This window comes from Delphinus delphis, chromosome 5, assembly GCF_949987515.2.
Source record: "Delphinus delphis chromosome 5, mDelDel1.2, whole genome shotgun sequence".
Lineage (NCBI taxonomy): Eukaryota > Metazoa > Chordata > Mammalia > Artiodactyla > Delphinidae > Delphinus > Delphinus delphis.
The window spans coordinates 67,556,338-67,580,324 of record NC_082687.1 but is presented as its reverse complement, the minus strand read 5'-3'; the positions used below and the strand labels follow the sequence as shown (position 1 = coordinate 67,580,324).

The following is a 23,987-nucleotide window of genomic DNA, read 5'->3' as shown; positions in this document are numbered from 1 at the left end:
GTTGACACAGATCTGCATTTTACTTGTAAACTTTTACCTAGAGGTCATCTGAACCTTTCCCCTTCATTCCAGTTTCTAGTTCCCACTTCCTGCCTCGGGATTCGTAGTACCCAGAAGGTACCCCCTGCTAGCGCCTTATTATGGCTTGAGGTCACACATAAATCTATGCATTTTTATACCCACACAATTTGTTGCTTGTAGTTGCATTCATTCCTTTGGAGTTAGAATCAGTTAGAGGTTTGGCTAACGAGGAATTGGTGAAAGGTCACCAAGGAGATGAGAAAAGCAGAAAAAGAGCTGAGAGGTCTACCTCTTAGCTTCTTCTTTCTGGGGACAGACTTTCCCCAAGTCTGCCTAATTTCTTCTCACCTAGATTTCACTTTGTCTTGGAAGCCTTCCCTGACTTTCTAAGACAATGGGCTCTTGAATAGACCTTGTGCTCATCCCTATAGTAAGACTTCATTCCACTGCAGGGTAACTTGTCTACTCTGCTCTCTCTCCCACTTGTCTGGCTCACCGTATGGCCTGGGCCATCTTTTTGGTCTTATTCTCCATTGTATCCTCAAACCAGCAATACCTTCTTATTGTTAGCAAGTAGTGCCCTTTATGCACGTATTGAACTTAGGTAGAGGATAAGAACCAGTAAAGTGGGTAAATTAGGAGGCAGTGATTTAAATTGTGTTACAAAAGGACTATTTACTTTTAAAAGAAGTTTTTTCAGGGTTCCATTGAGTAGGGAGTCAGGGTTATTGCTATAGAAACAACCCCCAAGTTTCAGTGGCTTATTGCCCACCAAAAAACTTTCTCAGTGATGTGACAGTTCAATTCAAGTGTTCAGTTAGCAACCTTCTAAATCCTGTGGTCCACCATCCCTTATGCCCTTGGGGTCCTCTGCATTTGGCTAGTAGACGTGGGGAGAGAGGAAGAAGACAATCATTGAGGACAATCACATGACTTCCCATCCCTAACAGGGACTGGTTTACACAGCTGCACCGACCGCTAGGGAAGCTGGGGAAAGCAGTCTAGTGGGTGCCCAGGAGGAGAGGGAAGTGTGTTTTGTGAGCACACAGCAGTCTCTGCCCTGGGAGCACACCAGAGCCAGCTGGCCCTGTGTAAAGTGAAGTGCTTGATCACCTGCAGTGGGTCCCAGAATAAGGAAATTGCACTGATGTCTACTGTTCTGGCTTTGCAGAAGAACTCATGTGATCAAAATCTAAATCATTGCCTCGAACTCATTGAACAAGTCGCCAAAGTGCAGGGACAACTCTTTGGGATCTTCGCTACAGCAGCCCAAGAAGGTGAGAATGGCCCATGCATCCCCGTCTTTGCTTTCTTTTCTTTGTCCCTTCTCTGTGCTCTCTGACTGGGTTGCTGTGGTTGGATTTCTCTCGCTGACCTGATTTGTGGATTCTTCTAGGAGGACGTTATGATGGTGTGGAAACAATCAAATCGCGCCTTTTGCCTTGGCTGGAGGCCTCCTTTACTGCCGCTTCCCTAGGAAAACCTGTCGACAGCAAGGTCCCCTCTCTACAGGTAGGGATGCTAAAGGATCCTCCTAGGTGTTCAGCACCTGATCAGGCTCTGGGGACTCAAACATATGTAAGACATGGTTTTTACCTAGTGAGGGGCTCAACTCTAGTTAGTGAATTGAGACATGGGTTGAAAAGGTGAGTTTCTATACACAGTAATACGTGGCATAATGGATTAAGCTTTCTCCTAAGACAGATCGGCATTAAAATCTCAGCCTTGCCTACTTACTGGTGGTATGGCTTCAGGCAACTCAATAAGCCCCTGCTTCCTCAGCTGTGAAAAGGTCCTGGTGATGGTCTGCATCTGGGACATTGCTGGGCCCACATTAGGCACTAAATAGTAACTTTTAAACAACAAGTTAGCCACCCAGACAGGGTACCACCGGGCGGAGTCAGAAGAGAAAGAGATCATTAGATGGGGGAAAGCTCAGTATTCTGAAAGAGTAAAACAAAACTACTTGGAAACTTCCAAGATAAGAAGAAAACTCAATTCTGGTAGATCGATCATGAGTGTCATCATTCGTGGTTGATATTGGTGGTTTCCATGCGACAGTGGCAGTGTTTAAACAGTTGAGGACCAGACTGGAAAGACAACGCATACTTTGCTGAAGGCGCTGGTATCACTATGTCTGGATAGGCAAAACATTTGTAACCTTGATTTTAAATGTTTATATGGATTTACATAAAATCCTTTCAAAAACTGAACCATTTAGAGCAGGCCGTTCTAAGCAAGAGGGCCTTATGAGGTAGTGGCCAAAGCACTCCTGCTTAGAGATCACTGGACAGAATCCTAGTCTATCTTCTATGGTCCTGTGTAGGTTGTCCAACCTGTTAGGTCTCAGTTTCCTCATCTGTTATATGGAAACAATGCTTTTGCTGACCTAACAGGGTCACTGTGAGAGTTAAACGTGATAAACCTGCGAAACAACTTCCATGTAGTAAGGGCTCTGGAGACATCAGCTGTTATTAAACAAATTTTTATGTGGGGATTTTCATATGCCTCTTAGATTTTTACCCCCTGTGGATGTTATTTTGGGTATAAAGGTGTAGGATGATATTTCACTGTCTTTTTTAAAAATCTGAGGTATCATTTACCGGTAGTGAAAACCATAGGTTGGTGAATTTTGACAAATGGATATATTCTTGTAAGTCACACCACTATCGAGATAGAGAACATTTCCATCACTTCAGAGCATTCCCTTATGCCACTTCCCAGTCCCCTCCTTCCACCCTCAGGGCAACCACTCTTCTGATTTTTATCACTCTCCATTAATTTTGCCTGCATGGGAAATTCATGAAGATGGAACTATACGTTACGTGCCCTTTTGTACTTGACTTCTTTTTTCCAGCGTAGTGTTTTTGCAATCTGCCCATGCGGTTTCATGTATCCAGACTCTGTTTTGATTTGTGTACCATTCCAGGACACGTTTGATAAGGACGGACGTAAAGAGTTTGGCGCTCGGGATCGGGACATACAACAATTAGATGCTGATTTGAATGCAACTCGTAATCAACTCAACCAGGTTCAAGACGAGTAAGAGGAATGCAAGTTATTTTCTTCCAAAAAGAATTGCCTGTTCTTAATTTTTAAGTTTGAAAGGAGAATATTGGCTCATGTAAAATGTAGACATTTGCAAATAAGTCATATGATGTGTGTATATGTGTGTGTGTGTGTGTGTGTGTGTGTGTGTATGAGTTGGGAGGCAGTGTCTTTGAATTTGGGGACAGGATTCCTATATTACATTATGATCCCTAAGACCCTGGTCCCCTTGGCTTCATTCCTGGGGCTCCTCCTTTTCCATAGGCCCACTATCAGTCCATATGTATGAAAGAGAAAGATTGTTGCATGAAAATCTAACTTTGGGGAGGAAAATAAGAAAAGAGGCAGAAGAGGAAGGGTTAAAGAGAGTGAAAGATCAGGTAAAGAGAAAAATTAAGAGAAAGAGAGAAAAAGTAAGATGAAGCAGCCTTCATCTATCTGTCAGTTAGAGGTTATACACGGCTAGCTGAGAACCATTCAAGATTTTGGAATAACTTTTAGATATAAAAATGTATTTTTAAAAAGTTAAGCAATGTCTGGCACTAACAGATCTCAGATGTATGCTGTGTGCAAAGCCAGGGTAGCAAGTTCAAGGAATCACTGCAAAGAAAATTGCAAACTTTGGGTTGTACTTGAGGGAGATAGACAGATGTGATGCAGCTGCTTTTAACATATCTAATAAAAATCCATCAGTAAGGTGTTTCTCCTACCACAGCATTGCTCCATGGCTGACATGTAGAGGATGGCAAGGGATTCTTTTGTCACTAGTTAAGGCTTGTGATGGAATAGGGTATGGCATTCTGCCTTGTTCTCTGATTAGATTTCCTTCTAAGGAAAACATCTCTATTGATTGATTTAATTTTGTCCGATTATAAAAGTAATACACATTTCCTTTGTCAGAATGCATATAACAAATAAAAGTATAAAGATGAAAATCAACTGTTAGTTCATGCCTGTTAACATTTTGGCATATTTTACTCCAGACATTTTTCCTTTCTCACACACACACACGGTAACAGGGTTACCTCTACACACTCCCATTCATTTTTCCAACTGGAACCACTGTCAGTGTGTAGTTTTACAGCTGCAGCAGTCAAAATTTACAAATGAACTGTGCAAGATGCCTAATTCCTCTGAATTCGTATGACTTATTTCAACTAACGTCAACTGATTTGGAGAAGGGTAAGAAGGAACCTTAAATCTGCCACTTCTTTTCTGGTTTATCGTAGTTCGTTTTGTGTAAATATGCAGTTAATTCCAAGCTCTGTTCGGGGCTGTGTTTGCCCTTTCAAGGGGTCTCATTGTCCTCCTCCTTCCTTAGACAGGCGTCTAGGGGTGAAGGGCTGTTTCCGTGCTCTCCTGGTGATGGAGGAGAGGGGCTTTTTGTCTTGTACTGCCCTCTGGGTTCTTGCTGCCTTGGTTCTACCTGGGCACTGGAGTCTTGTGCTGATGGGCGCTGAGTTGTGGCTCATCTGGTTAAGTTTCCTCACGCATTCGCTGGCCCCTGCTGCTGCCTCCATTTGCCTCTGGTTGTGAGGCAAAGCTTCGCGACTTTGCTGATTCTTGTCTTCGGTCAGAATCCGTACGAGCCAGGAATTCCTACCTGCCTCTCTTGTCACTATGGCTGTGTAGTTACCCATCAGGGGCATCATGGACCAAAAATGATGACTAAACGCTTTTTTTTTTTTTTTTGCGGTACGCGGGCCTCTCACTGTTGTGACCTCTCCCGTTGTGGAGCACAGCCTCCGGACGCACAGGCTCAGTGGCCATGGCTCACGGGCCCAGCCGCTCCGCAGCACGTGGGATTTTCCCGGACCGGGGCACGAACCCATGTCCCCTGCATCGGCAGGCAGACTCTCAACCACTGAGCCACCAGGGAAGCCCTGCACGCTTTTTTAAAAAAAGCTTTTTATTTGGAAATAATTTCAAATACAGAAAATTTGCAAGAATAGTACTAAGAACACCCATATACCCTTTCACATGCCCCTTGTCCTGTTTGCTTTATCATTTTTTAATTAATTAATTAATTTATTTATTTTTGGCTGTGTTGGGTCTTCGTTGCTGCATGCAGGCTTTCTCTAGTTGCAGCAAGCGGGGGCTACTCTTCGTTGCAGTGTGCGTGCTTTCCATTGTGGTGGCTTCTCTTGTTGAGGAGCACGGGGTCTAGGCATGCGGGCTTCAGTAGTGGCGCACGGGCTCAGTAGTTGTGGCACACAGGCTTAGTTGCTCCGCGGCATGTACGATCTTCCCGGACCAGGGCTCGAACCTGTTTCCCCTGCACTGGCAGGCGGATTCTTAACCACTGCGCCATCACGGAAGTCCCTGCTTTATCATTTGTATGTATACTTTCCCTATCTGTATACACACTGCCCTCCGCCATTTGAAAGTTGCACACAGGAAGGTGCTTTTCCCTTTTGCTTTTCCCTCTTTTTGTTTTTTAACCCACGTGTGGTTCATGTTCCATTTTTTAAGGCATCAGAAATGATGGAGGCTGTTCCCCACATTCTATGGTAGCCAGCTCTCTCCTCCACTACTCTGCCTACCTGTCTCTAAATCCAGGGTGCTACCTAATGTGGAATGAGGGGCCCACCCCAGGAGGTTCCCATGTCTAACCCCGTGGAGACCAGTTTAGCTGTGACTCAGTTGCAAAGGTGCAAATTCCAATAGAGTGCTGAATGGGGACAGGTCTGCTCAGGTTTGACGAGCCCTAGACAAGGGAAGACTGCTGGATTTTATGTTGGGACTCTGGTTAGAAATCTCACCTGTCCTCATTTCCTATATCCAATCTATTAGAACATCCAGTGGAATCTGCCTCCTAAACGTCTCCCACACATGCTCCTTTCTATTCTACTACCACTGCCCTCATTCAAGTCGCTGTTACCTTTTGCCTCAGTCAGTTGCCTTCCAGCTGGCTTCCCTGGGTCCATTCTTGCTGTACTACAACTCATTTTCCACACAGCAAATATAGATATACTTTTATTGTAGCAAGTCAGCCCCTGGCTTAAAAGCTGTTAGTTGCTTCTTTTAGTACTTAGAAAAAAATTCTAAATTCCTTCCCAGGGCTCTCCCAGCCCTGCGTGATCTGACCCTACCTCTTGCTCCACCCTCATCTCATGCCAAGTTCCCCTCACCTAGTCTTCTGTCTACTTCCTCACCTCGAGGCCTTTGCCTGTGCTTTTTCAGAGAAATGGAAGTCGTCTGCTGGCTCTTGGCATGGCTGGCTTTTTCTTGTCCTTTAGGTCTCAGCTTAAATGTGACTTTCTCAGAGTCTGCGACCACTATACATTGAATGGTCTTTCCTCTCCCTCTCCTCTAATTCTCTTTCACAATCATCTAAGAATAGCACTTATTGCAAGTTGGAACTTTGAAAAATTTGTGTGAATATTTATGATCCAGTAGACTGGAAGCTCCAAAGGGTTACTGTCCTGTATCGCTATTCTGACACTTGTATCTCCAGCATCTAGCATCGTAAATTCTCTATAACTTGCTCAATGAATGAATAAATCCATAACAAAAAATAAATATGTTAGCCTGCTTAAAACAATGCTTGTCACATGAAGGTATCTCCTTTCTTCTCTCTGTATATCATCCAAGGGGGCCAAGTTCGCATATATATTTGCTTGTATATATATGTGCTCACGCATGTATGCCATGTCTCGAGAGAAAAAAACCTGATTACTGTTCACACTCTTGTTTCTTTCTTGGTCTATTTTCTTCTTTTAATTTTCCACAGTTTTCTCTTGATAAAAATGTTCATTTTCCCATATATACTTTAAAAAATCTATAACATATTCCCATTGAAATTAAATCACAGCAATTTCCTTACAATAGCCAGCATCCCTATCGTGAAGTTATTGCTCCTCTGGTTTTATTTTAGACTTCAGACATTTCATTCATGCATGCATTCATTCAGTTTTTCCGTTTTTTAAAAAAATCTGTATGACAGGTACTGTTTTAGGAGCTGGGGATAAAGAGATGAATAAAATGAAATCTTTGCCTTCAAGTAGTTCACAGTGTGTTTGTAATGAGATCACAGATGTGAACAAGTGTTGGAGGAGCTCAGGAGAAGGGAAGACAAACTTTTCTTGAGAGTCAGGTGTGGCCTTTGGAGAGGCACTCATTGGATGAGTGGGCGTTTGTTAGAGGAGAAGGGGATGAGATGGAATTTGGGGAAACACACACCACCTCCTGCATTGCCTCATCGGATCTGTGCGGAATTGATAGGGATCCTGCTGTCCCATTATTTCTCAGTCTGCTTCACTGTATAGGGGAGGCCAGTGTTTGACCTTCCATGCTTCCATCCAAGTGTAGGGAGGAAGACCGGTGTGAGTTTGGATAACAGTTGCAATCTCTTAGCTACAGAACTACTGTGATGAAAGATACTTGGTGCTCCAGGGATGCAAGGTCAGAGAAGTCCCAAAACCTTTGCCAATCCGCAATCTCTCACTGTACTAGGACAACCTCATTGAGAACCATTGGTCTTCATCCAGTGGCATCCATCACATTCTCATTTCCTAAAGAAATAGTACGATTTATTATGATTTGTCTACAACGAGGAGAGTCCTTGAAACTAACAAGGACTAAGCTAGTTGAAAACTCAGGAAAACTGTGCTCAATTAGTGGTGGAAGTCAGAGGCAGGAAGACACGAAGTACTTGGTAGTCGAGTGTAATTGTGGAGGACTTTTTTATAGGCGGGCAAATAATTTTTCTATATTTAGCAAATCTTGGAAAATTAAGTCAAATGCAACTCTACAGTGCAAAGTAATAAGAATAGGTATTAGTATATTACAGAAAAATGGAGATTTTATAGAGAGGCAACCTGGGGATTCGGTGTAATTAGAGCAGATGAATTAGGAGGGTGAGAAGGAGAAACTGAACAAGTTTGTCTTTTACATTCTAATAACAGTAATTATTACCTAGCCTTTTAGAGGTAGTAGCTCTGTAATTTCTTTGTGTTTGACATCGAGGAAAGATGCTAGCATGTTTTTGCATACTAGTGTGCCATGATATTTGTAATATCATCTAATTGAATGCAGATGTCTTATAATTCGATGTTGTTTATATTGAATTTATATCATACGGCAAAAGTTCCCAAGAGAACCTATGCCTTGATTTAGAAAGTCTGCCAATTTTGGAAAATCTGTCTTTAGTTACTGATTTCTCTTACAGTATGGCTGAAACTGAAAAGACTCTTAAAGAAACCAAGAACAGATCGGCCATATCCCTTCTGACTGCAGAGGGGGAAATAAATCAGCTAAGAAAGCAGTAAGAAAAAAAAAAAATGACAGGATTATTGCAGGCTGCTGATTAACCTTTGAATTTAGCTTTTTTGGTGCTCCATTACAATACGAAAGAATCTGTCCATAAAGAGGAAAGGCAGCAATGTTTTTATTAATGTTTTATATATTTTTCTTACTACAAAACAGTACTTATCCACTATAGAAAATCTTCAAAGTACAACATGGTAGAAAGGAACCTTAGCCCTCATAATTCCAGAGCCAGTTACTGTCACCATTTTCTATTTCTGTCAATTAGTACATTAAAAATAAAGTTAAGACAACAAAATGTAAGTATACAATTGTGGACCCCATTTTTTCATTTAACATTATTTTTTTCTATTACTAAGAAAAAATAAAGCAGAGCTTAGTCTTAAATAGGTACATCATATTTCCTCATTTGGGTATTTCCCTAACATGGAATATTTACTTTGATGCCAATTTTCAACATTGGAAATAATTTTTTTGTGGCCAATCTTAGTTTAAATTTCAGATTATCCTCTGAAGATAAATTTCTAGAAGGGGAAAATAAACACTGATCCTTTAAGGGTATACTTTTTTCAATCTTAACTTTGATTTTTCTTTCCCCAAAAAAGAGCAAATGGGAGTTGCAGTAAAAAAAATATATATATATATATATATATATATATATATATATACACATACGAACATACATACCTTTCTATTGCCTTCATACATGTTCCAATTGTTCTGATTTCTTCAGGAACATCCATGAATTTTAGCTTGGAACACTATCTCATCTCCTAGTTGATATAGCTTCTCAAATTCTTTGATCATATTACTCAGCAATTCCCTATCGCACCAGTTCTGTTCTTTACTGTTTCTAGGGCAGCTTTGAATTCTGCTATTGCATTTTTAGCTTTTCTACATCCTTCTTAATCTTACACCTTCCCTTTTCTTCTTACACCATTGTTATTTTCATCACAGCATGTTCTCTTCTTATGGCTTTTGCTCCCTTGTATCATGGCCATACTTCTTTTTATTAATGAGGATGCCAGTTTTATTTCTAAAGCTTTACTCCTTTCCATAGTAGTACATTATTTTCATAGGTCCACACTTCTGCTTAGTGTTGTGGATGTTACTCAATTTCCACTGCAGTTTCCCCCCACGTTCCATCTGTTCAGAGAATAGAAGAGCTAGTGAGAATAGATTATCTCTTTGACCAGCTTCTGGACTAGGTTTTGGAGATCACAGGCTTCCAGAGTTTTATGCAGTGAAGCCGTCCAACGTAGAATAGTATGTCTCTGCTTTGCCTCTGCAAAGACTTCATGACTCTGCCCACTCTGCTTTGGCTAGAGGATTTGCATGCCTATCTTTTCTTCAGGAGCCTTTTTCCATGCAAGCTACAGGCATGAAGTGGCACCCTGACCCTGGCAATTCTGCTCTTTGTTCATTTGTGTTTGATCCTATGTATTTCCATCCGAGTTTCCCAGGGCAATAACTGCACACTAAATAAAGCAGCCTCCTTAAGTAGGCCAATTGCCGTTTATTACCTTTCCTCCATCCCTCCCTTTCTCTCTTTTCTTTCAAACCTTTTTTTCTGTTCAGGCTTACATCTCTTCAAGCCCAGGAGGAATCTCGCCACAGACACTCAGAACATAGGAGCTCAGAGAAGCGGGGCTCCGAGCGTAGGAGAGAGGAGCTGCGGGGCTCGGAGCCCCAGGGCTCGGAGCAGATGGGCGCGGACAGGTGGAGCGTAGACCAGCGGAAGGCAGAAGAGATATGCGATGATGAGAAACAGCTCCGAACGCTGAAGGACGAGATAGCTGTTCTGTCTGCTGAAAAATCTGTACTCCAAGGAAGGTCTGACAAATTCTCACAGATCTTTTCATTTAAGCTCCTTTTGTTGAGTTAGTGATAAAAGCCTGGCTTGGAAAAGGAAAAAAGAAAAAGAAAAAAGAAAAATAAAATGATATCCTGAGCGCGAACCCCAATAATATGGAAAACTTTGAACCGTAGAGGGATTGTTTTCTCTAACTTCACCCTTCCATAGAGAAAATACCTCGTGGATTGACAATACTTGGGCACTAATTAATTTCGGACTGACATTGAAGCTTAAGGAATGAAACTAAGACGTGCCAAAGGAAGGTTCTTTGTCTTGTTACCAGATTTGAGCGCCTATAATGCAAAAGGCGGTACCCATGTTGAAAGACTGTTCCATGATAGGGGGAGGGTCCTGTTCTCTGAGTTCTAGGAGTTCTCTCGCCAGGATGACCAACTGTCATTTCACAGGGTATTGCCTTTTTTACATCTCACTTTGTTTGATGGAATGAGTAGGTAAGGGAATGTGAAATTCCCTTCTACTGATGGAGAGAACGTTAAGACAGGTCATTCAGACAGTGTTAAGTGAGGACAAAGTAGATTGTTTCTCTCTTTGGAGTTTCTGCATTTTCCTCGTTCTTTCTAACACTTCCCCTCTTCCCCCCACCCCCAGCCCCACAGTGTGCCCAGATTCAGGATATCAAAGCCACCCCTAACCCTGTTCTCCATTCCCCTAAATGTCACCTTGGGCTTTCATTTTGGGGAGTCACTCCATCAGTGCTGTGCGAGTGCCAGCTTGTACTGGCTCTGGGAACTGATTCTGTGCATTTCTACCTAACTCTGGTTTCAGCGACGGCACATTGATAGTTTGAAATTGGCTATGGTGAGAGTATTTGTTGCATCATGGAAACTGGCGAACACTATAAATGAGGGCTTTTTTTCCCTTTCCACCTTCGGAGAGTCTGCTTTGTACTGCCTTTTGCCCCACAGTTCCTTCTACAAAACTTCTCTTTTTGGTGGCCCATTCCCTTTGGACTAGCTAGTCTGATCATTTACTTTGTACTTGGTAGCAATATACGTTTCACTGACGGAATGCTTTTCGATTCACCAAGTACTTCCACATGTATTAGCTCACTTGATAACCTCCCTACCATCCCGAAATAGGGCACAAATTATGTAGGTGAAAATGGAGGACCTGCGGAGGAGAAAATGACTGCAAATGGTTCCATTGCTATGGAAGGGGAACACAGAATTTCTTTCTCATTGTTCAATCAGTGTTCATCTCATTTTATACCAGAAAGCTCAGTGATGTGTTAGTGGCCCAAGGTTGGGGTAAGAAATACTGAAAATCTGACTTTTTATTTAACTCTCGCTCTTGCTAGCTGTGTTACTCTAGGATAGCCTTCTTAGCATTTCTGAGCCTCAACTTCTTCATCTGTAAAAGGGCCAACAATCAATGCTAACCTTACCTGGCTGCTTGAAGGATAAATTGATGTGCTGAGTGAGTGAACGTGTGTTATAAATTCTAATGCACCAGGCAAATATAGAGTATTGTTTTTTGTTTGTGGTCCTATTTGAGGCCTTATGGTGACACAGTGCCTCTCACAGGGAGCTGCTCTCCCTGTTCCCATGGCTTCTGGTTTATGGGGAGAGAAGCAGCCGAGTCTAGGAACAAGAGAGTGAAGGGAATCAGAGCGCTTCCCTGCCTGATTCCTGTTCACCAACAGGTCCGCCAGAATCCGGTCTCCGAGCCCTAACCCTCGCAGCCGCGGCCGCAGCCGCAGTCACAGCCGCAGCCGCAGTCACAGCCGCAGCCGCAGACGGTCCACCAGCCCCTCCACCGCGGTCGCGAAGGTCAGGAGCCCGTCTCCGAGTCGCGCCAAACTGTCCAGCGTGGCGCGCAAGGCCGCCCTGCTGTCCCGGTTCAGCGACGTCTATTCCCAGACCCGCCTGGATGCGCAGTGCCTGCTGCGGCGCTGCATCCACAACGCCGAGACGGTGCAGCGGATCATCTACATCGCGGCAGTGGTACGTGAGCCTCGCGCGCGCGCCGCTGCACTTCCGCGGTCCAAGGGCGCTGCGGCCAGGCAGTGCTTGGGTAAACTGAACAAGACGGCTTAAAAAAGACTTGGTAGGGCCTGAGGTCACTGAAGGAGGGTGGGTTTCCATCTGTCTCCTCCCTTCCTCCCTCCCTCCCTGCCTGCCTTCCATTACAGATATTTGCGATGAATTATTTTTCACACTCAATAACTATTCATATATGTTAATATCTATTTTGACCAGACATTTGTTGAAGCATCCATAAATGTAGGACTATCTCAGATGGGTATATACGAAGTTGATTCGCGCTGGATCTTCTATTGTAATATGGGTATATGTACGCACAATGGATATATTATTGCTAAGGGCTATCATTTGATTGGTTACCTTCTCTTCTTAGAAAAATCAAAAGGCTGTGATTGTGTTCACTCTTCTGTTTATTTAACTAAGAGTAGTCACTAGAACTGCTAACTACTTGAGTATGGCAAGATTAAAAAGTGCTCATATATAATCTCAAAATCCAAAGCAAATGCATTTATTCTGTGGGTACCATACGGAGATACTAAGAGTCTGTAATGAGAACAGCTAAATATTAACAAACAAAACAAAATATTGGTGTGAGAGCGGAATTATCAGAATCTACTGGACTTTATCCTATATTTATTCATTTATATCGGGAGTCAGCAAACTGTGACCCCTGGGCCATATCTGGCCCTGATCTGTAATTCTAAGAGAAATACCACCCAAGAGCTAACATATACGAATGGTTTTACATTTTAAAGCGTTGTGAAAAAAAAAAATGACAGAGACAATTATGTGACCGGCAAAGCCTAAAATATTTACTATCTGGCTTTTTACAGAAAAAAGAATTTATATCATTAAGAATTATTTAATTTATATATAATTTATATAAGAATCATGTACTGAGTTGGTTAAAGTTCTGTAATTGTAGAGGCTATATCTTTCATGCATAACTGAGGTTTCCCCGTGCCTGCTATATTACAAGCATTTAATAAATATTTGTTGAATTAATATATGCCAGGAAACATGTCAGACGCTTGATATGTGTCTATGTATGACGTGACCACTAGATTGATAATTTTCTCTTATTTCTTGACCAGTAGTATGATATTGCTGTGGGATCAAAGCATCGACTAGCATATTTCAAGTATTTATGTAACCACAGGTGATTTTATTTCCTTGAGTGCCTGCATCGTCCTGCTCCTTGCAATCAGGATTACCAGAACAGTGGTCAACTGTCTTGAAATTAGTGAATATGGGTAGTCTTATATGTATTTATGTACTTTCCAAGATTTAGATATGTATTTTCTCCCAGATTAAAAGTAGTTTTGACCGCTGGATTTAGTTACCAGAAGTCCAATATGATGTTGAATTTTTGTTGGGCATTCTTTCTTCATTCCTTGCTTTGGACCTCTTTACCTCCCTCCTCCCACCAGATAAATTTGCTGTACTTTTATGTGCAGGAGGCGTTCCATGTAGCTAAAACGGCATTCAGACACTTTAAGATCCGTGTGAGGAAATCGCTGACATCGTCTTATGCAGGGTCAAACGACTTTGAGGATGATGTCTTGGATTATATCGTTTGTCATCTTGATCTATATGATTCGCAAAGCAGTGTTAATGTAAGTGTTGGGTCTTTTATTGGGACTGGTTTGCTGCTGCTGCTGTTTATAATGAATACTAATAACTCAGAAATCCATCCAGCTTAGTGTCGCATCTATGTAATGGAAGAGCGGGAATGAGTATCCAATATATTTTGTAGAACCAGTCATTATTGGCTCTTTCTTTCTTAGACATATTATGGGGAAAATATTTTGAGCTTTCTAGTTTTATTCTTCAGACAGGCTCTTAAGATTGGAAGATAGAATACCATAGTGCTTAGGAGCAATGATTTTGGGAAAGATAGCTATGGATTTGCATCCTGGTTCTGCCACTTACTAGCTGTGTGACCTTGCACATTTATTTAACCTCTCTGTGCTTTAGTTTTCTAATCTTAAAATGGGAGCAACAATGGTCATGACCCCATAGAGTTTTTGAGAGGATTAAATGAAAGGAAGCAGGTAATTTGCTTAGCACAAGAGTTGGCACAGAGTAAACTCTCAATAAAAGCAAGCTATTATAATTATTATTATAGTTTATGAACAAGTCAGAGTCCTGTGTTGGCGATTATATAACTTGCTCAGAATAGAAAAATAAGGAAATAATAAATAAAAGCTACTAAGGGTTTTTGCTTTAGTTTTTTGTTTATGGAGACTTTCTTGGCCTTTAGTATGTCATTTGTTCTCTGTCATCTTTCCTCCTTCTCTGTTTCAGCACATGCACTTCTCTTCTAGTTTACCTTGTTTTCACTCACATGCTCTTTCCCCCTCCCAGCAGTCATAACGTCCTTAGGATTTTCAGTGTGTATTTCACAGGTTGGTAACAAGGTGATGCCATCTTTTTGTTTTTCAGGATGTGATCCGAGCCATGAATGTCAATCCCAAGATTTCATTCCCTCCTGAAGTTGATTTTCGCCTCCTCAGTAACTTCATCCAGGAGATATGTTGCATTGCGTTTGCAATGCAGACTTTAGACCCACCCCTCGACATTGCAGTTGGGGCCGATGGAGAAGTTTTTAATGATTGCAAGTAAGAGACATAGGAGCAGAAGCTAAGGGATTCTTTATAAATAAATTATCTTGTCTGTATTCTCTGGGAACAATTTAGGGAAAAGAGCTCTGGGTGGGGAAATCAACAGACATTACCTGATTTTCAGGCCCAGCCATATACTTCTCTGTACTACAGGGCAGGGCCCTCTTCTGGGGTCATTTTCCTTCTACATCAAATGTGCTTCAGAGGTGATGTTATGATTTCCATTGAACATATTGGTCCTGGGGAGAACTAATGAGTACCTGGAGTCTGTTTGGAACTCTTTAAAATAAAAGTGCTAGGGAGGAGGTATGGGGATATATGTATAGCTGATTCACTTTGTTATAAAGCAGAAACTAACACACCATTATAAAGCAGTTGTACTCCAACAAAGATGTTAAAAAAAAGTGCTATAGAAATACAGACATATATTGCTTTTTATGGTTTAAAATTTTTTTTATTGAGGTAAAACTGACATATAAGATTGTATTAGTTTCATGTCTACAACAATAATGATTCTACATTTGTATATATTGTGAAATGATTATCACCATCAGTCACCATATATAGTTACAAAACTTTTTTTTCTTCCAATGAGAACTTTTAAGATCTATTCTCTAAGCAACTTTCAAATTTGCAATACAGTATTATTAACTATATTGTTAACACTTATACGTCTGCATAACATTTCTTTTGTAACCGGAAGTTTGTACCTTTTGACTTCCCTAACCCGTTTTGCCCCCATGTCCAGCAATCACTAATCTGTTTTCTGTATCTGTGAGCTTGGTTTTTGTTTGTTTGTTTGCTTTGGAGTCCACATATAAGTGAGATTGTATGGCATTTGTCTTTCTCTGTCTGACTTATTTCATAATGCCCTCGAGGTCCATCCACGTTGTCTCACTTGACAAGATTTCATTCTCTTTTCTTTAAATAGCAAAATAGTATCCCATTGTATAGAAACCACAACTTTTTAAACCATTAATCCATCAATGAACACTTAGATGTCCATCTTGGCTATTGTAAATAAAGCCGCAATGAACATGGGGGTGTATATATCTTTTCAAATTAGTGTTTAGTTTTCTTTGGATAAATACCTAGAAGTGGAACTGCTGGATCATATGGTAATTCTGTTTTTAATTGCTTTTTAAAATAAATCTATTTATTTATTTATTTTTGGCTGCTTTGGGTCTTTGCTGCTGCGTGCGGGCGGGCTTTCTCTAGTTGCAGTGAGCGGGGGCTAATGTTCGTTGCGGTGCACGGGCTTCTCATTACGGTGGCTTCTCTTGTTGCAGAGCATGGGCTCTAGGCACGCGGGCTTCAGTAGTTGCGGCACGCGGGCTCAGTAGCTGTGGCTCGCGGGCTTAGTAATTGTGGCTCACGGACTCTAGAGCGCAGGCTCAGCAGTTGTGGCGCACGGGCTTAGTTGCTCCGCGGCATGTGGGATCTTCCCGGACCAGGGCTCGAACCCGTGTTCCCTGCACTGGCAGGCGGATTCTTAACCACTGTGCCATCAGGGAAGTCCCCAGCATGAGAAATCTATAGGTTGCCTTTGGGACTTAGATGGTCTCTGTCTCTAGCATTTCCCTGAATTACAATTCTTGTAATCCTGAGAAGGAACAAGACTAGTCTGACATGACTTTTTTTTTTTGTCAGTTTAAAAAAATTGAAGTATAATTGATTTACAGTATTGTGTTGGGGTGGCTCCATTGTGCAGTGATAGCACATTGCACTTCTACAATGCTGTGTTAATTTCTGCTCTACAGCAACGTGATTCAGTTACACATATGCATATCTCTATATACATTCTTTTTAAAATATTCTTTTTCATTATGGTTTATCATAGGATATTGTGTATAGTTCTCTGTGCTCTACAGTGGGACCTTGTTGTTTATCCATCTAAATATACTAGTTTGGGGCTTCCCTGGTGGCACAGTGGTTGAGAGTCCGCCTGCCGATGCAGGGGACACGGGTTCGTGCCCCGGTCCGGGAGGATCCCACATGCCGTGGAGCGGCTGGGCCTGTGAGCCATGGCCACTGAGCCTGCGTGTCTGGAGCCTGTGCTCTGCAACGGGAGAGGCCGCAACAGTGAGAGGCCCGCGTACCGCCAAAAAAATAAATAAATAAATAAAATAAAATAAAAAATAAATAAATATACTAGTTTGCATCCGCTAACCCCAACCTTCCAGTCCATCCCTCCCACAACCCTTCCCCCACGGCAACCACCCAGTCTGTTCTCTATGACATGACTTGTTTTTAGTGAGCCCATGTCGGGTCCTTGTTATCAGTGGTTCCTATTCTAGGAGCCCACAACTATCTCTTTAATAATAGAATCAGGATCCATATTTATCTAAGTGTGAGCAGAATAAAAGATAAGAATTTACACTGATGTCCGCTTCCCTCCCAGTTAGGTTACATAACTGCTTATCTTCTCTTTCTTGTTCTTTTGCGTGTTTAAAATAGGTACCGTCGAAGCTATGACTCCGATTTCACGGCTCCCTTGGTCTTCTATCATGTGTGGCCTGCTCTCATGGAGAATGACTGTGTCATTATGAAGGGAGAAGCTGTCACCAGGAGAGGGGCTTTTGTATGGTGCCCTTGCATAATGACAATTCAGCCCAAGTGTTTGATTCACAAGTTCGAGAACATTTATAAACCCAGAGATTCTATAAAAGAAGTTCATAAAGGGTTATTTGATAAGATTTCGTACAAAGGAGAGGAAAGGGACTGGCTGGGAAAGAACAGATTCTTTTCTTTGATTCTTCTTCATCATTTCCTGGCAGTCATTTCTTTGTTTATTGCTTTATTTACAAGATAGAACTGGTCCTATTTGCCTCCTCTGTCTTAGAAATATTATGCTATTATAAGGGCAAAGCCCCTTGAGCTCAACTTTTAGAGGCCCTCTACAGTTCTAAGCATTTAAAAGTGATCGATTAACTATCAGAAAACAATTGGCCCGATTTTTACTGATAGTTCTGTATTTTGGGATATGATGAATGTGTCCTGTTTTTCTCTCCTTGGTACGATGTGTAGGGAGGGGAGGGATGGAGAAAAAGAGGGCGGAGGAGGTGGGGAGAGAAGAGCCAATCAGTTTTGGAGGGTTGCTTCCTATATACATTGGCTGTAGAATGTTTTGAACATGTTAAATAATTGGACAGCCTTCAGAATGGAGTCTTAGGTATGCAAGTGTGTAAGTGTGTGTGTTAAGGTGGGGAGAGGATGTTGGAACTGGTTGCTACGGGTGCTTGGATAGTCTATATTGTGTTCCCATTATGGAGTTTTACCCTGCCCTTCCTAGAAGTTAAGTGAATTCAGGAGAGGAGCTCCCAGGTCCAGAGCAAAGCCACCATCTTGGTGGTCTCAGTTCCTGTTCTCTTTGACCTGGAGGATAGGGGAAGTGCTTCATGGCAGCTTTTCACACATGAAGTGGAGAAGCGGAGTAGTGTATTTAAAAGAACTTAAGCTTAAACATCCCACTGTAGCATAAAGTATCTCAATGAAAATATTCTGTGCTGTAAGAGTTGAGCCCATAGAAACTGGGTTGCGTTGACTTGGCAATCGCACGTGCTCTACAATGAATGAACTCATAAAACGTGCTTCTTGCCCTTACAACAATTACCCTCTGTTAAGGAACTCTTGTAAACTGTCTGCAGTGCAATTTGGAGGGGAGGGAGAGGAAATAGCCACTATTCTTATGTTCTCCATCAAATAGCAAATTGCCTTTAACTTCCTTCTTCTCTCCCCTCCAGTGTGTCACCAATATTCACCCAAGCTTAGACTCCTAAAACAAAGAAAATGCCCTAAAAGCAAGAACCTGGGAAAGGGTTGAATGACGGGAATTGATGAGAAGACTTTGACTAGTAAAATCTCATTATAGGAAATAAAATTTTCTTTTTGTTCATTAACTTAGTTGGACAGTAGGTGGGCCACAGTAGTGATTCATTCACTCACTTATTCATTAATTCATTTTATTCAATAGTTATTTATGACCCAAGCTCTGTGTTTAGGCGCTGGGGATTCAGCAACGAACAAAACAAACACAAATTCCTGACCAGATGGAGCTTACGTTCTCCAACACTTGCAAACTTGAATGTAATTTCTAACAGTTTACTCATCAAAACAAAGTTCCCCTAGCATCATGAATTTGAATATCCCAAAGTTCATTGTAATGGGATTTTATTTGAGAAGTACCCTAGAGCTACTGTCAAATATTGGGCAGCTATAGCAAATGAGTGTACTTATACTGGCGACCAGTAACGGGCAAGTGTAATCATATCAGGAAAACCTCTTGTTCGTTCTATGGGATATGAGCATTGTTTTAAGCCACCTGGGCTTTCACAAACTATTGACTATTTTTCTCTTTCTCTTTTTCTAGTGGAATTCAGTTCGATCTCTAAGTCGATGTCGAAGCAGGAGTTTAAGTCCCATCTGCCCTCGTAGCCGTGTTAGTTTAAGCACGGTATGTATCTGTCTAATCATTTTTACACAAAATCATCTTATGGTTGATGGGTTTTTTTGTCCACAGTCACCTATAAAAGAGGCGAGGATAAGTTTGTAGGTAGAAAGAGAACCTACTACAATCACCCCAGATGGATTTTTATACTACCTTGGCTAAGGAATTTATCAGTCTAGAAAGAAGGAAGTAGAAGTAGTTTTTTTCCATTAGTTGAAAGAATAATAGACTTTAGTTATTTCATGTTTTATTTTTATCTTTAAATGAAAATGGGCTATTGGCTATGAGTGTCCTGAGCAGAGACTAGGACATCTTAGTCAACTGATCTCTGCACACATCAGTCTCTGGTATCTCTAGAACTTCTTGTATGAGTTTGGAGAAATTGCTCAAATGGTCTGGATTTTAATACTGTATAAAGGGCATTGCAGGTCTTAATTTTCCTCCAAACTTCAAAGTAGGAAGAATTAAGATTAGTCTCTGTGTATTCATTCTTAGGATTACTAACACATATATCAAAGAAAAAAATAACAGCAAAAACATCTCTGAAAACTGTGGTTGGGCTTCCCTGGTGGCGCAGTGGTTGAGAGTCCGCCTGCCGATGCAGGGGACACGGGTTCATGCCCCGGTCCGGGAAGATCCCACATGCCGTGGAGCGGCTGGGCCCGTGAGCCATGGCCGCTGAGCCTGCGCGTCCGGAGCCTGTGCTCCACAACGGGAGAGGCCACAACAGTGAGAGGCCCGCGTACCGCAAAAAAAAAACAACAACAACAACAAAAAAAAACTGTGGTTATAATATCCCTAAAAACTAACATTATTATGATTCACCACTGTTCATTCATTCAACACATAATATTTAGTCAATGCCTTTTGAATAGAGATCTAGACCAAGACATGTTAAGATACCAGATAGGCTAACAATTTGCTGCTCCTGCAAATAAAAATTCTTTAAATATTTGTTCAAACTTGTTTTAGGGAGAGTGGTAGAGAAGGCAACTTCTCTGAAATTATCTCTAGCGATGCAACTCTAGCCCTAGACTTCTAAACCCCTCTCAACAAAACATTATGTTTGATAACATTCTATTTTTTTTTTTTATAAATTTATTTATTTTTGGCTGCATTGTGTCTTCGTTGCTGCATGCGGGCTTTCTCTAGTTGGGACAAGCAGGGGCTACTCTTCGTTGCAGTGCACAGGCTTCTCATTGCAGTGGCTTCCCTTGTTGTGGAGCACGGGCTCTAGGCATGCGGGCTTCAGTAGTTGTAGCACACGGGCTCAGTAGTTGTGACTCGTGGACTCTAGAGTGCAGGCTCAGTAGTTGTAGCACACGGGCTTAGTTACTCTGTAGCATGTGGGATCTTCCTGGACCAGGGCTCGAACCCGTGTCCCCTGCATTGGCAGGCGGATTCTTAACCACTGTGCCACCAGGGAAGCCCTGATAATGTTCTTATCAAACATTTTTTCCGTTATCGGATGGATGCTAGTGTGTATGTGTGTGTGGGCGATACAGAAATGACTAAAACATGGTTTCCTCCCTGAATGTGTTTCAATATAGGAAGATCAGTATGATTTCAACAAAGTAACTGAATGTTACAGCTGTCGGAGGAGGTAGAGATTCCCTCTGGCTTTAGTTCACGGTGGAGTTGTTATGTGATTTGGCAGAATTTTTGTGGACTGGGAAACTGGGGACGACTATCCCCATGAAAGAAATGGCCTGAGAATGGAAAGCCATGTGTCAGACACAGTTCTTTAGCTCTTGCTGATTTTAATATAACTTAATTATCCTTATTGCCAAATAGGTATTCACAGTAGGAAAAAGCGAAAGGAGAGTGCATTTAATGGGCTGATAAATGAAAAAGACATATTATGAGTTTTATCCTGGAAGAATCACAATGCTCATTCTAAGAGGAAGTGTTCTGTCAGAAGAAAGAGCCATATTAGACACCTGTGGCACTCACAGCCCTGGCAAGTTTTAACTCTGGACCATCACTGGAAAGCTTAGCAATGGGCAATGTCCCTCTGGAATAAGTACCTGTATATGTTTGAACCCATCCTCTCTTTTTCCTACTTTGTGCCCAGGGAGAGCAAACTTAAGCTTTTGATAGACTAAAGTAGGTGCTCAAAGGTGAAACTGCTGCCCAAATCCTGTCCCTTTCCAGCATCATCTCTTTACGACGAGCCTGGTACAAACATTTTTTTTTTTTTTTCGGTACACGGGCCTCTCACTGTTGTGGCCTCTCCCGTTGCGGAGCACAGGCTCCGGACGCGCAGGCTCAGCGGCCATGGCTCATGGTCCCAGCCGCTCCACGGCACGCGGGATCCTCCCGGACCGGGGCACGAACCCGTGTCCCCTGCATCGGCAGGCGGACTCTCAACCACTGCGCCACCAGGGAAGCCCCCGGTACAAACATTTTTGGTTAATCTGGTTGACTTGTTTGAGACCTCATATCCAGAACAGCTTCCATCTTTGTTAATGTCTATTTATCTAAAGTGCTTGAAAGCTCACAGCAAGAATGATAATTGTGGTCAGTTATTTCCGAGCCATCGCAGGCTTGTAGGTATGGGGGTAGGTTTTCCTCAGTGAAAGCAAAGGTGAGGTTTGAAAAATGGCTGTTTTCTGGCTTCCCAGTGACCCTCCTTAATAGGACAGCATTTTGGACACATGACATAATTCATATAAAGGATGTGCCAGAGAGTATTGGATCATTTTAGCTTTCATTAATAATAATAATAAGTATTTTCTGGAAAGCATAGACTTCAGTATGGCCAGTGAGCATCCAGTCTCAAAGTGTTTAGCAACCACTAAAAACAACCACAGCAACAAAAACCAATAAACAACTAGGCCACGGAGCTCAGCTTTTAGTTAATAATATAATTTAAGCTCAGTTGAGTGTCCATTTACTTCAGGAAGTATAAAAGGAATCACAGCGCTCAACCTTAGGGGGAAACCATCATAGTTCTAAACTGCTTCAGATAAACTCTTAGGTGGTCTTAGGAAAAAAACATCAAAAGGATTCTTTCTTTGAGCTCCATCTACTGTGTCATTCGCACTACATTTTTATATTTTCCAGATATCTCGAAGCCGGAGTCCTTCTCCAGTAAGGTGTGGATTGCCAAGTAAGTCGGATGGTCTAGATGGAACAAAGTTTCTGCTTTTTATTGTTGCTTTTAGAGCTCAGCATCGTGCAGCAAAGTGAATATTTTGCTCCTTGGAGAACATTTCTCACCTCCACTTCACACCTTTTATTTCTGGGCCTTCTTGCGGATGGTACCACAGCAGGTGCTGTGGGTGACACCGGAAGAGGCTCTCATGGAGAGATTTGATTGATGTAAACTTAGATTAACCATCCACCTTTCTTTTAGGTCTTCCCAAAAGAAAGTCTAAGAAATGGACCATAATAATGAACCGTTTACTTTTCTCCCTAGGGTTTTAAAACCACCAGCCATGTTCCTCTGCCCAGGACGTCTGCAACGGCCAACTTACCCAGTGCCTCCACCTGCCTGCTGTCTGCCTCAGACCTCACTAAAATAATGTGAAAAGGCAATTCTGTGTATCACTTCACACAGAGAGTTAAATGTTTTGGCTTAGCGCATTTGTACAGATATATAGCATTTTATTTTATTTTATAGATACAGATTCCATTAATTTGATAAAAAACAATTGCCTAGGGCTTCCCTGGTGGCACAGTGGTTGAGAGTCCTCCTGCTGATGCGGGGGACACGGGTTTGTGCCCCGGTCCGGGAGGATCCCACATGCCGCGGAGCGGCTGGGCCCGTGAACCATGGCCGCTGGGCCTATGCGTCCGGAGCCTGTGCTCCGCAATGGGAGAGGCCACAACAGTGAAAGGCCCACGTACAGCAAAAAACAAAAAAACAACAAAAAAACACAATTGCCTAGGTATTTAGGATCATATTCATTTGAAGCAAAGTCCATTACACAGGTTCAGGATTCTCATCCTGAAATACGAGGCTCTTTTATAGCAACTACAAGAACTAAAGTGGAAAATCTTTACCGTGCTGAGTCCAAAAGACAAGAGGAGTCATTTCAGTTTATAAACTGATCATAAATATTATAATTGCTGGTTTTAGCTTTAACTGGAAAACAATCTGGGGTGTTTTAATTTTCTTTGGGGGTTTGGAAGACAGCCCTAGTCTCAGGTTGGGGAACTTATAGCATAGCAGTGACTTCAGGCTAAAGGTAGGTGATGATGATTTAGGAGAATATAGTTCATTGGCCTGCTTCTCTTTTCTTACTGTGAAGTGCCCAGTGTGGCTGAGTTGAGCACTGTTTGTTGAAGCTACTTACTTGAGAGAATTCTCTTGCTTCATAAATGCTGAGCTGTGATTTGGATAGAAGCCAGTTTGGAGATAAATGTTAATTACCTTGTGTTTCTCTCCCGGGAATATTTCGGGCAGTTTTTTTTTTTTTTTTTTTTTTTTTTTGCGGTACGCGGGCCTCTCACTGTTGTGGCCTCTCCCGCTGCGGAGCACAGGCTTCGGACGCGCAGGCCCAGCGGCCATGGCTCACGGGCCCAGCCGCTCCGCGGCATGTGGGATCTTCCCGGACCGGGGCACGAACCCGTGTCCCCTGCATCGGCAGGCGGACTCTCAACCACTGCGCCACCAGGGAAGCCCCGGGCAGTTTTAATGTACGTGTGAAATATAAAAGCTTCCTGGGACACACCCTTTACCTATTCCATCTGGTTGTTTACAAACTCAGACCGCG

At 42.2% G+C, this 23,987-nt stretch overlaps 1 protein-coding gene across 1 annotated transcript in view; it reads left to right on the top strand.

Annotated features, from left to right (window-relative positions):
- The window catches only part of SPATA18 (spermatogenesis associated 18), a 29,507-nt gene extending 7,049 nt beyond the window's left edge, over nucleotides 1-22,458 (top strand). Inside the window, exons 2-12 of the mRNA XM_060013176.1 lie at nucleotides 1,193-1,298; nucleotides 1,418-1,533; nucleotides 2,951-3,063; nucleotides 8,240-8,335; nucleotides 9,916-10,170; nucleotides 11,856-12,156; nucleotides 13,653-13,811; nucleotides 14,641-14,816; nucleotides 17,277-17,400; nucleotides 19,189-19,272; nucleotides 22,333-22,458. Coding sequence (XP_059869159.1) covers nucleotides 1,193-1,298; nucleotides 1,418-1,533; nucleotides 2,951-3,063; nucleotides 8,240-8,335; nucleotides 9,916-10,170; nucleotides 11,856-12,156; nucleotides 13,653-13,811; nucleotides 14,641-14,816; nucleotides 17,277-17,400; nucleotides 19,189-19,272; nucleotides 22,333-22,458 — 1,656 coding nt within the window. The remainder of the gene's footprint in view (nucleotides 1-1,192; nucleotides 1,299-1,417; nucleotides 1,534-2,950; nucleotides 3,064-8,239; nucleotides 8,336-9,915; nucleotides 10,171-11,855; nucleotides 12,157-13,652; nucleotides 13,812-14,640; nucleotides 14,817-17,276; nucleotides 17,401-19,188; nucleotides 19,273-22,332) is intronic.
- The last annotated feature ends 1,529 nt before the right edge of the window (nucleotides 22,459-23,987 follow it).